General features: G+C 47.5%; 7 protein-coding genes across 7 annotated transcripts; 3 read left to right on the forward strand and 4 right to left on the reverse strand.

Moving 5' to 3' along the window:
• Positions 1–577: 577 nt before the first annotated feature.
• ASPWEDRAFT_28013 (putative MFS peptide transporter) lies at positions 578–2,458 on the reverse strand (the record flags this gene model as incomplete). The annotated part of the gene is made up of 5 exons (XM_040833079.1): positions 578–1,224; positions 1,270–1,916; positions 1,962–2,097; positions 2,147–2,407; positions 2,455–2,458. 5 exons carry the CDS (start codon positions 2,456–2,458, stop codon positions 578–580), a joined length of 1,695 nt encoding a protein of 564 aa, XP_040689049.1.
• A 1,033-nt stretch (positions 2,459–3,491) lies between these two features.
• On the forward strand, positions 3,492–5,038 carry ASPWEDRAFT_40575 (serine hydrolase domain-containing protein). The gene is made up of 4 exons (XM_040835355.1): positions 3,492–3,925; positions 3,971–4,104; positions 4,153–4,441; positions 4,488–5,038. The coding sequence occupies exons 1-4, from the start codon at positions 3,535–3,537 to the stop codon at positions 4,907–4,909; spliced, it is 1,236 nt and encodes a 411-aa protein (XP_040689050.1). The 5' UTR covers positions 3,492–3,534; the 3' UTR covers positions 4,910–5,038.
• Positions 5,039–5,229: 191 nt separating this feature from the next.
• Positions 5,230–5,753, reverse strand: ASPWEDRAFT_133365 (uncharacterized protein; the record flags this gene model as incomplete). The annotated part of the gene is made up of 1 exon (XM_040829303.1): positions 5,230–5,753. A coding segment is annotated over exon 1 (498 nt), but the record flags the coding sequence as incomplete, so codon positions are not given.
• Positions 5,754–6,320: 567 nt separating this feature from the next.
• ASPWEDRAFT_172187 (glutathione S-transferase family protein) lies at positions 6,321–6,989 on the forward strand (the record flags this gene model as incomplete). Its single annotated transcript, XM_040830906.1, has 1 exon — positions 6,321–6,989. The coding sequence occupies one exon, from the start codon at positions 6,321–6,323 to the stop codon at positions 6,987–6,989; it is 669 nt and encodes a 222-aa protein (XP_040689052.1).
• Positions 6,990–7,026: 37 nt separating this feature from the next.
• On the reverse strand, positions 7,027–8,180 carry ASPWEDRAFT_172188 (uncharacterized protein; the record flags this gene model as incomplete). Its single annotated transcript, XM_040830907.1, has 2 exons — positions 7,027–7,943; positions 7,991–8,180. The coding sequence occupies 2 exons, from the start codon at positions 8,178–8,180 to the stop codon at positions 7,027–7,029; spliced, it is 1,107 nt and encodes a 368-aa protein (XP_040689053.1).
• A 557-nt stretch (positions 8,181–8,737) lies between these two features.
• ASPWEDRAFT_111966 (uncharacterized protein) lies at positions 8,738–9,751 on the forward strand (the record flags this gene model as incomplete). The annotated part of the gene is made up of 2 exons (XM_040828289.1): positions 8,738–8,852; positions 8,901–9,751. 2 exons carry the CDS (start codon positions 8,738–8,740, stop codon positions 9,749–9,751), a joined length of 966 nt encoding a protein of 321 aa, XP_040689054.1.
• A 101-nt stretch (positions 9,752–9,852) lies between these two features.
• On the reverse strand, positions 9,853–11,110 carry ASPWEDRAFT_110474 (NADP-dependent oxidoreductase; the record flags this gene model as incomplete). The annotated part of the gene is made up of 5 exons (XM_040828179.1): positions 9,853–10,322; positions 10,376–10,507; positions 10,552–10,722; positions 10,769–10,884; positions 10,935–11,110. The coding sequence occupies 5 exons, from the start codon at positions 11,108–11,110 to the stop codon at positions 9,853–9,855; spliced, it is 1,065 nt and encodes a 354-aa protein (XP_040689055.1).
• Positions 11,111–12,556: the final 1,446 nt, after the last annotated feature.

Raw genomic sequence — 12,556 nt, forward strand, 5'->3', positions numbered from 1 at the left:
CGCAGATACCATGTCTGAGTTCAAATGTGTGGAGCAGATCTTCTGTGAGGTCCATAGGAGATCCCAGTTGAAAGTTGCACTCAGTTAGTGTTGATGATTGCTATTATCAGGTTGGAATATCGAATATCCGCTGGGTTCATCAATATTCAACCATTCCACGGTTTACAGCGATTCTTAACCATGAATTGCTTCAATTCGTAGAGTTTTGTATCGCTACCAACGATATGAATACTGCCCATAAGATTAATGCTTTTTATCGTCCTTATTACTGTGTTTTTGCTCAAGTTTTTGCTCAACTTTGCCATCCACCACATGATTGGTATTAGAGTAGTATATTAAAACTGAGAGTGGGAAGGAAAATGAGAAGGAAAAGGTAGAAGCGCAGATAAAAGAATTAACCAGATAATAAAGCCATTTAATTGGAAATGGCTGCTCACTCTTATCACCTCAGAAAACAACTAATTGTGTATAAAAGCCGTCATGTTCTGTGTACCAATAGCAGTATTCCACCTTTCTCGATCACAATCTCATCCACCTCTGACCTCAGCGCGAGAGCACTGACCCCAGTAATAACCAGCTACACCATAAACTCATCATGATTCAACGCCCGGAACCTCCACCAAAACAACACCGACTGCACTGCCAACGCAACAGCCGGCGCCCCCCAAATCCAAATCAAATACGGATCCTTAGTAACCGGAATCAAAATCTCACCTAGCGCACTCGACAACGCCGTGGTGAAGAGAAAGACAGCCATGACGAACCCACGCATCGTCGGCGGCGATCGCGCATACGCCATCTCATACACCGTCACGTTACAGAACAGCTCCGATAGCGCACCTAGAATCACGTTCGGGAGCTGCCACCAGATCGTGATGGGGCTGACGCCGGCCGCGCAGTCGGAGGCGTAGTACCCGCATGGGGAGGTTTTGTAGACGCGCCATTGGACGATAGCGCCGACGATGCTGGAGATGGTGGCGAGGAAGAAGCCAAAGGTGATGCGGGAGATGCGGCCGAATTTGATGTTGAAGCGGAGAAGGAGGGGGTACAGGACGTGGCTGAGGAGGGGGGTGGCGACGATGATGGTGAGGGCGTTGAAGTTGTTCAAGAGGTCGTTGGGGGCGCCGTTGGTGGTCATCGAGGCGCCTTGGTTGGTGAGGACGGAGCCGATGCCGCCATCGTTGATGTTGTAGATGGGGAAGTAGAAGAAGAGCTCGGTGGCCACTATCTATATTAGATGATGATGATGAAGGGGAAGAAGAGACATACCTAGAGTCCGACGAACATCGTCAACCATCCTGTCAGTCCATTCGACTTGGATACCCTCAGCAGCCAACACACTCGGCCTGGCAGCATCAAAGAACCCCTTTTTCCAAACACGAAACTTATTCCGCTTCAGCGCCATCGAGATAATCTTGACTGCCTTGCTCAGGTCTGATGTCCCACTAGGCGGCACTTTGTACGTCTTCTTATAAACCAACGCCAACAGAACAGGAAGGAGAAAGTAAATTGCACCAGCCAGCAAGAACGAAAGCCAGTATCCGACATACTTTTCCGCATACGTCGTGGCCAGCATATAAAACGCACCGACATTGATAAACCCATAATAAATCAGCATTGTCCGACTCGACGTCAATTCAGGGTCAATAATGACCTTTTCCCCGGTCTTGAGCACTTTCGTATACGGCTTCTTGCAGCGATGCTGGTCCAAAATAGTCGGGGCGATATTCGGCTTGAAGATACCAGCTCCCAAAGCCAACAGCAACAATCCGATGATAAATGGAGGAGCAGAATTCGACGTCCCTCGTTTGAGAACAGATGGAATGGCCCCGACGACTTGGATGATATGGGCAATGCCACAGATCAACACGCCAATGCAGATGGCTTTGTATCGACCAACATGCACGTCAGCCCACCTAGCAGATTAATATGCATACTGTAAACACGTAAGATAGACTCACCATCCACCAAAAAGAGGGATAATATAGGCCAAGAATGCGAATAGCAGCACCAGACCAGAGCTAGCCTGCAGACCCATTCCCAGCGCTCCAGCTGTTTGTTGTGTTCCGCGGGGAGGAGCACCAGAGCCATTGCCGCCTATACAGTTGTTACTATCATATACAGATAGATAGAGATAGAGATATACCCTTGGGAAGACCAAACTCGATGAAATTCGAAAACACAGTCTGAGCACCAAAGTATGAAGCTCTCTCGGCAAATTCGACTAGACACAACGAGAAGGAAACGAGAGGAAGGGTGCCGGCGACTTTGCGGAGGGTGTCTGTTTCTTCTTCGCTGGGCTCTGGATATTCTTCATCTGTCACTTTCTGGCCTTGCCCTTCGGTGTCGAATGGGGTTTCATCATTGCTGGTGATGACATCTTCGACGATATTCTTTTCTGTGGAAGCTGGAGATGGATGTTAGTCTGGAAAGTATGAGGTTGGGTATACGTACACATGGTGTATGACAGTTGCCTGGGTATCCATGATATGCCAAAGGTAAGAGGTTATATATTAGATAGAATGGCCCATATTCACCCAGAATGATGTGCAATGTAACCCTGATGATCACTGTCTTATCTGCATTTTCCCTATATTAACCAGGCCAATATCTGATTGGACAGTCACCATAGTCGATATCACGACATCCACTAGGCCAATAAGCTTTCCCTAATGGGTTAATCCCTACTGCTTTCTGACCAGGATCTGATATCTTTTCTTTCAGTCCAAATGAACACCGTTCTATTTAATACAACTGATTTCTTCCAACCACTTACGGCTATCTTTGGTCCTAATCGCTTACTGGCGGAGATTATTACAGATGATGCTATTTGGTTTGTTTCTGACAATGTTACACTGGGTCCGATAGAATAGAGATTTAATCTAAGCCCTGCCAAGCGTCTATAATACCCTAGTCAGGAATACCCAGCCGGGTTGGATTATTAGTCGGTGATGCCATATCTGTCTAGTGAATGGTTGGATACAATATGAATATAATTAAAATAACTTTAGATCACTGCCCGGTTACTAGAATACAAATTTGCACCTTTATCACCACTACCTGGTAGGGAAATCGTGCTGGGATTCAGGTTATGTCAACCTTTTTAGTAGATTATATATTATCAACAGAATCCAACATGACGTAACAATTAAACAGGTAGTAAGATAAGACCCATTTAAACACCCTTAACAATATTTCTGACCTTAGTCACTGCATATACTCATTGATATATATGCAATCCTTTGTTGTCCAGTGATGGAATGGAAATCACGTGACCCACCGAATCTTTGTTTAAAGTGAATTGAATAGTCAGTGATGATCATTATTCAAATCAGTTCCTTTCTGGTGATATACATTCCAATTGTAGAAATATATTCCCCTGTGCCTGTTGAATGTTTGGAGTAACCCCGCACGGAACTTACATTGACCCGAATCGGAATTGCGGGGTTCTCGGCTGAGCTGAGGGGAATAAAAACAAACCACAATTCCCATCTCAGTCCATCCATTCACCAACCCACTGTAACAACATACACAATGACCACCCTACCCACCGAAACCATCGAAGTCATCCAAAACCGCATCGCTTCCGCCTGCAGCGATCCCGAAAAGGGTCTCCCGGGAGTCTCATTCGTCGCAGTCGGCAAAGATGGCAATGAACTCGTCAGCCATGCAGCGGGGCAGCGGGGCTACGGCAGCTCTGAAGCGATGAAAACGGACTCGGTGTTTTGGATCGCGTCATGCACGAAGATGATTACAGGCATTGCGTGTATGCAGTTGGTTGAGCAGGGGAGACTTTCGCTGGATGATGCAGAGCAGGTGTATCAGTTTTGTCCCGAGTTGAGGGATGCCAAGGTGTTGCAGAAGGATGGGAGCTTGGTGGAGAAAAAGAGGGAGATTACGTTGAGGATGCTACTTACTCATACCTGTGGGTATCCATAATTATAATGGGAGGATGAGCTGACGAGTGTAGCTGGTTTGGGGTACACGTTTTTCAGTGACGCTTTGCGGGATTACAAGAAGCCTGGCTATGATGAGTTTACGGGGTCTATCGAGGACTTTCTGCAGCCACTTATCCACCAGCCGGGAGAGGCGTGGGAGTATGGTGTAAGTATACGCTCCTGGTATATGCATATGCATGTCTAACCTGTGTAGATTGGCATCGACTGGGCAGGTGCCCTGCTTGAACGTGTAACTGGACTATCATTGAATGATTACTTCCACCAACACATCTTCGAGCCCCTCGGCCTCAAGCATATCTCCATGCTTCCGACTACAGAAATGAAGAACAATCTCACATTCATGAATCAACGTGCTGCGGATGGCCAGCTCTCTGCCCGAGAACATGTGCTCAAGCGCGCCCTGCAAGAGGAGACAAAGAGCGACAAATCATACTTTTACAGCGGTGGTGCTGGATGTTTCTCTACACCACAGGATTACTGCCGTATGCCCATCAATACTCCTACTTTATACCTACTAATCACATGCAGAAATCCTCACCGTCCTCCTCAACAACGGCACATCCCCCAAGACTGGCACCCAACTCCTGAAGAAAGAAACCGTCGACGAAATGTTCCGCGACCAAATCTCCAACCTCCCCCCACTGGCCGAAAAGCATTTTCCAGACGCAGTCCCCGAGTTGGTAACCAATGCCGTGGGTGTCCATCCCACTGTCGCGGGAGACCGCCAAGGATGGGGTCTCACTTTCAACATCACTGGCGGTCCTACAGGTCGATCGCTGGGAACAGGGCAGTGGTCTGGTCTGCCTAACCCGCGATGGTGGTGTGATCGGGAGAAGGGAGTTGCGGGGATGATATGTGTGCAGGTGTTGCCGTTTGGCGATAACCAGTTGTTTGATTTGTGGCAGGATGTTGAGGCGGGGGTGTATAGGGGGTTGGGGTTGGGTGTCTAGATCTGATTGTATAGATGGATTGTATCTATGAAGTACAGGCATACTTAGTATAGTCTTGAACATGAACAGAGAACACAGAGGACAGAACTGTGTCCGTGATATATTATTGATAAAGATATTATGACGGAAATAATGACCTCATAATAGCATTTCCAAGACATACAGGCATATCCCAGATATCCTGTAGATAACCCCAAACGCCAATCCACTGTAACACAAACCCAAGCCAAACTGAATCAGCTCAAACACGGCGCCTTCGCCTTCTGCTCTCCAACAACCTCCATCTCCCCCTCCGCACCCTGAACAACAACCGCCTCACTAATCCCCGTCCTCCGCCTCCAATTCCGCTCCGTATTCGTAACAAACCCCTCCGTAAACCTCGCCCCATAGAACGCCCTTGCCTCATTCCTCGTCCTCCACCGGAGAATATCATACGAGCTAGCAGCCGTCATGGCCGCGTCGCGGTCCCGCGCAGTGGGATTCGTATCACCCTGCAGCACGTGCAGGTTGACGTTTAGTTTCCGGAATCGGTCCCCCCACATTTCGTCCTCGAGGGGGGTGACGAAGATCGTTATTCGGGATGGGGAAATGGGGTAGGCGAGGAGGTAGCCGAGGGCGTTGGCGTCGACGCCGTGGGGGGTTGGGCCGATGACAAAATGGTCGCCGCGGGAGATGGCTTCGTTGATGCGGGGGACGTAGTGGGTGTGGAAGTAGGAGGCGTCGGAGCCAGTTTCGAGGGGGCCTGAGATGAAGGCTGTTTCGGGGGAGGATGAAGATGGGGAGGGAGGGGGAGAGGAAGAGGAGGAGGGTTGTTCCATGGTGATTGTTGGTGGTGTGGTGGGTGGATGGAGGAGATGGGGTTGTTGTAGGCGGAGTCAGCCTTGCGGATGACAGCCAGGACAATATATCACTACCATGTATTGACTTTTTTGGTCTTATATAGTTGTAACCTTGTATTTCAAACGCATCATATTTTAAGCACTACTTTAGTTTATAGGTTCTAACCTAGGTGTCATGGACGTTAGTTATAAATAACCTTATATATCAAACCCACTGCCAATGACCAGTAATACTATACATAAAATCATGTATGATAACCGACATACAGTAACAGAGATTAAAAGAATACGGCGATGGTATAGTACAGCTACACAATCCAAGGAGACTCCGCCTAACTCCGTCTTAAACCCGGCCTGAAGAACATAATGCCCCGTTTTTAGACTTTATGCATCGATTTGTGGCACAAGCTGTCAGCACCGTAATTATGCTTAAATATACAATGCATAACGGAGATATTCACTATTCCCGACTCTGCTTTGATTGAGTATAAGTAGCTTGACTTCCACTTGAATGTATCTAATATATCTAGCAATTCGTTCCATTCATAACTCTGAATCGTGAATCTGATAATATGGCCCTCAAGCTCTACGACGCCCCAGCCCCCAACCCCTACGTGGTCCGCCTCTTCATCCTCGAACGAGGCGGCCTCGACATCGACGTCCAGCAAATCGACATCATGAAACTCGAGAACCGCCGCCTCGCATACCGCAAAATCAACCCCAGAGGTGAAGTCCCAGCCCTCCGTATAGGCGATGACTTCATTCTCACCGAAATCACCGCCATCTGCGAATATCTCGACGAGATAGCCCAAGGCGGCACGTCACTCTTTGGCAACACTCCTCTCGAACGCGCAGAGACACGCATGTGGCTCCGACGAATGGATCTGGAAATCGCACAGCCGTTAATCGCATGGTTCCGCAACGATCCAACCACGATAGATTTCTACAAGGGAAATCGGACTCCCGTCCCCGAGGCGCGCGTTGGCCAGAAAGTCGCCATTAACCAGTTCTTGAATCTGCTGGATGATCAGCTTGAGGGGAAGACTTTTCTGTGTGGGGAGAGGTTCTCTGCGGCTGATATTCACTTTTATGGGTTGATGAAGATGATGGTTGATCAAGTTGCGCCGTGGGTGCTGTCGCCGGGACGGTTGAATGTTGAGGCGTATTGGCAGAGGATGGATGAGAGGGAGAAGAGTAGAGCTGCGATGGCTCCTTTTGCTGCGCGGGTGACGTTGTCTTGATAGGTATATTTAGCAGTATTATCGATATATACATGCTCTATACTTTAGTATGTATCCAGTTGAGAAACGCCTTTTTAATACCATCTAACAATCTCAATATCCGCCGTCGATTCCTCAGCCCCTGACAAGTCTTGAGCAGCTGCTCCACCCCTCGACTGAGATACTGCCAATCTATCTGCTCATTTTTGAAACCATCATACTCAAAGATGATGTCCTCTGGAAACCGCCCACGCCAATATGCATCCGGTAGCTGCCATCGAAACGCAACTAGCATGTTGTTCAGATCACGCTGGCTGTCTATGCAGTCTGCAATCAGACACTGCACATCAATAGGAGCGCTGATTAGCGCTGCCTTTGGTAGCATCATTAACCGGCGCCTAGCTTCATCCACCAGATCTCGTATTTCCGTAATATTCACTGGATCACGACCATGGAAATACCTGGGATCCTCGAGTATATTCATGTGCTTCCGCATATATCTTTGCGGGTTCCTGAGAAATCTTTTGGCTCCCACAGTCATAATCTCCCGTACATAGAACGATCCTTCCGACGGCCCAAAGGAGCCACTTGCCAGGATATCGTCCCGTCTATCATGCAGAACAGCAGCAAACAGATTCAGGTTCCTCTCCAGAACTGACGCTCCTATGAGTCTCTTGGCTAGCCACCAGCAACGTTCGTGGAGGACGTATCCGCGGGGTGTATAGTGCAAATCCTGGTCATCGTCCTCGGTGAATAACATGCGAGTCCAGTACGCCGAGGCTACCCCATCAGATGCTCCATCATATCCGCCTATCATGACTGTATTCTGGCTTAGAGGGACCGTGATGGGCAGTGGCTCTAGCGACCCTCGGACGTTATTCCAGAACCCCATCTGGCCGACTCCTGATAGGAAGAAGCTGTTTTGCGCTGGCTGATTCTCTGCAGTGTACATGTAGTGCTTATCAGTCGGGATGACTAGCAAGTCAGTCAGCCACGCCCCCCTAATTCGTCAGAAGACCTACTCATTCGAACCAACGTAGCCCATACCCAAGGAACGTTGAAATACATGCCCTCCAGCTCAGTCGTGCTGCATGTAATTGGGGGTGTCTTGTTCTCCCATTCTTCTCTTTCCCGGAGTGTAAACATGATCTCGTGCTCGTACTCTAGGATGTTGCCGCATATGCAGCAACCGAAGGCTCCCATGTATGGCATTTTGCTGTTGATTATCTCGGTGATGCCTTGGGTTTGTCTTGTAGATATTTTATACATGGTGCAAGTGCACGAATCAATATGACATAATTTTCCTTCACTCTGTTATACTACGATTTCATATCATCATTGAAATACTCTAGAATGAATAGAATAAAAAACAGCCACCAGCACATGCCACCGAGGATAACAAGCCGAGTTTCACAGGACGGTCAGCGGTAAACCCGTACAACCACACTATGAGTAAATGAATATACCTTTGTTGTACAATACTGGGATGTAGTATCCAACACCCATATATACCCCGGCTCAACCTCGGCATATTTAGCCTCCGTGGGGTGCATTAGCGCCAACCATAATTGCCTACTGATCCACATCGGGCCAACAATCCATCCGATTTCATATGCATTCGGGCCGATGGACGATCATCTGCTTCCGAGGTTGACTCGGCCAATCATGCTGTAACTAGGCAGATAAAAATGGGGATCGGGGTTTGGCACGCTATTTAAATGAAGTCAATTCCCAGATTGGACGATCTATCGAACAGCAGACTAGTAAAAATGGCCGCCTTCGTCGCAGCAAACTTGAATCCGTGTAATTATATTGGAGGAGTGAGTTTTGAGCCTAGTCGGGATATACCAGATCTATCCGGAAAGGTCATTCTGGTAACCGGAGGTGAGTTCGCATGGAGAATATCGTATTGCTCAGTCCTAATCATCGCAGGAAACGCCGGCCTCGGAGAAGAATCCATCCTCCAACTCGGCAAACACAACCCAAAGCACATCTATCTCGCTGCCCGCTCCGCCGAAAAAGCAGACAAGGCCATCACCTGTCTCAAGGCGAAATTATCAAATGAAGTCCCCATAACCTGGCTCCCCCTCGACCTGACATCCATCAAATCCATCCAAGATGCAGCCGCCAAATTCACCGCCGAATCCTCCCGTCTCGACATTCTCATGCTCAACGCAGGCGTGATGGCCCTCCCGCCAGGTGAAACAGAGATCGGGCACGAAATCCAGCTCGGAACAAACCATACCGGCCACTTTCTGCTCACGAAGCTCCTTCTCCCGATTCTGGAAAAGACGGCCGCAGAGCCGGAGTCGGATGTTCGTGTTGTATCTTTGTCCTCGGTGGGACATAATCTCGCCCCGTCCTTTGAGACGATCATCGATCAGAACAAGTTGAAAAAAGTGAACACAAACACCCGCTACGGCGCGTCCAAGGCAGCGAACATCCTCTTCGCCTCGGAACTCGCTCGTCGGTATCCATCTCTCACTTCCGTCTCCGTGCATCCGGGTATTATCCTTACGGATCTCTACAACTCCATCAGTTCCTCTGTCCTCGGAGGAGTCATGTCCAAGACGCTGGGTGTAGTCGGAACGGGTGTCCCTGCGGGTACGCACAATCAATTATGGGCTGCTGCTGGGGCGAAAAAGGGGGATTTGGTGAATGGGGCGTATTATGTGCCTGTTGGTAATCATAAGGCTGGGAATAAATATGCGCATAGTGAGGAGTGGGGGAGGAGGCTGTGGGAATGGAGTGAGAGTGAGCTGAGGAGGGTTGGGGCTTTGTAATATGATACAAGTGGATATTCAACTGTTTGTGTTCAGATCTTTTTGTCCAATGTAATTAATAACTAAGTAAAATAATCTTACAAATAGCCTCATTCACCAAACTAAGCAACAACCTGGATAACAGTCTTCCCCAACCCTCCCTTGCCACTATAAACAACCTGACAAGCATCCTTAACAGCCTCAACATCCCCAAATTTCGCAACCGTCCCAACAACAGTCCTCAGCTTCCCCTCCTCAACATACCCCCTCAACTTATCCAAATCCTCACCACTCGATTCGAGAAACATATACGAATAGGTCACGCCGTACCGTCGCGCACGGAGTTTCCGCACGCAATCCATCGTATTCAGCCCGAATTTTGCTCCGATTGGAAGGGTGGGTTTACTGGGTAGATCCATCAAGGAGGAAGACTGGAGTTGGTCGCCGGATGGCATTGTCGAGACGGAGATTATGTAGCCTGTCTGGCGCATCAGGCACAGATAGTCCATTGAGACGCCGACAGTGTCGAAGAGGAAGTCGATAGAGCCTTTCTCGATGCTGTCTTTTGGGTCGGCTTTTGTGTAGTCAATGACTGGATGGTCTGTAAGTGACGGAATTGATAGTTGATGAGTAGGGATGACTTACTTTCATCGACAGTTCCATCGCCCAAAAGCTCTTTGATTTTAGGTACTTTAGTTGTAGAGACGGTGGTAATGACCTTGCCGGCGTGGAAGACGTGCTTTGCGAGTTGGCAGGCAAAGAGACCCGTTCCACTTACTGTATACAATTAGCAAAGTCACTATAAAAGAGTAGGAACATACACCCAGCAGGAACAAACACCGACTTCCCAGACAAATCACCCTCGTATCTCCTCAATGCCTGAAGAGCAGTCATGGCAGCGAGTGGGATGGACGCTGAGTCTTCAAAAGATAGAGATGCCGGTTTTAGCCCGATGAACCGCTCAGGACACATAGCATACTCGCTACACGATCCTATCCAAGTTAGCAACCCATACACAATGAATATAAGTATAAATACCTCTAGAAGCCTCAGGTAGCCGCGTATAAACCTGATCTCCAACCTTGAACCGAGTAACACCACTCCCTATCTCCGAGACGATACCCGCGCAGTCATATCCGATTTTATACGGAAATCTGGCCATTAGCCATTTATATCAATTCAGGGGTAAAAGGACAGTACGTACTCATCTTTAAACGCCATTTTAAGCATTCCACCCGCCTTTTTCACATCGACGGGATTGATGCTGGCGGCGTGGACTTTGATGATGACATCGTCGGGGGAATTGAGTTTGGGTTTCGGGAGATCGGTGATCTGGTATCCTGACGGGGGAGAATAGGTAGGGGTGTTGAGGGACAGCATCTTGATTGATTGATTCTATTAGTTGAGTCGACAGAACGAAGAATATAAGTAAGAAAAAACATATCGAGCTCGCAAGCCGGGGCAACAATCTGTCCATGCCAAGACATGATGGGTCATGAATCTTTCCGCTTCAGTATGGTGATGTCATAGCCGAGGTTGATTATAATCAGATATTTTACGTATAGTATTGAAGATTATACAGTAGTTTGGATATATTAGTGGCGGCCTGGCTACTCACTGCCTCGGCTAGTGGGTGGTCAGCAGTATAAAGGAATTTCCAGTATAAAGGAATAGAATGAAGCTTTTCACATCAGGCACAGCCGCGCTGCCAATACACATGTATCCTTGCCCTGCTGCCGCAGCGGTCCCACTTCCTTTAGAATAACAGGCTAATGAAGTTCTATCATTCACTGCAGGAAGAGTAAGAGTAACTGCAGTGCTAAGCTTTCATCAGCTTCCACAGCCATGCCAGGATTCCTCGCCCAATAGATATCCCTCGGGCGCTAAATAGCACTAGTACCACAGACTTACCAGCAAGACAGGCTATTGAACCACAGTGATCTCTAGAGTCAAAATAAGCCTTCCTTGGCAGCCTGATCATGTCAGCCAGCACACCATTGCCACCATGCTGTCTAAAATTCACTAACAGAATCATTTTTACTTACTTTGTTCATAATAACAATTTAACTAAATAATTAATTATATATGGCGTATATAACCTTCTATATATTAGTGGTATCCTTACATGCTGGGTATTAGCATGACTTGTGCTATGAGTTGGATAAGTCATACTTGTAAATCTTCTTGCATTCTCCCTCTTTCCCAGGGCTGGGAGAAAGATAAATAATCAAGGCATTTTCCCTCCATGTCCATAAATCTTTTCTTCTATCACTGTTGCTTGGAGCTATTTTATTACTACTATCAGTCTACAATCAGGATTTTTGGAAAAGAAACCCAAACACCAAGTTCTAATGACACAGTCAAGCTTCACATATCACTGAATGGCCCACTGATTCTTTAGTAATGGTAGCCTGTACGAATGTCCAGTTGTTGTTCTTCAGATAGGACGCAAAGACTATTCTATCCCAGCGGGTTACCTGAGCGATTACCCAAAGTTGCGAACAGACTCTCTTTACCCTACCTTTGTTCATTTCTTATACAAATCAGCATATGAAACTCTCAACTCCACTGCAGACTCTGGTACATATAATATACTATAGGAGTTTAGATAGAGCACCTAGGTTTACTATGCAGCCATGATCTATAGAATATATGATCCGGAGGGACTTATAAAAAAGCACATTAATAAATTTAGTAAACTAGTGCTGATTTTTAATATATTACAGGTAACTAGGATAGTATTCTTAAAAATCCCTAATAACAAAGTCTGGCTTCACAGCTATACCTAGGCAAAACTGCAAAGTGAGTTTACCTCAGATAAGAAGG

Source organism: Aspergillus wentii (assembly GCF_001890725.1).
Source record: "Aspergillus wentii DTO 134E9 unplaced genomic scaffold ASPWEscaffold_4, whole genome shotgun sequence".
Lineage (NCBI taxonomy): Eukaryota > Fungi > Ascomycota > Eurotiomycetes > Eurotiales > Aspergillaceae > Aspergillus > Aspergillus wentii.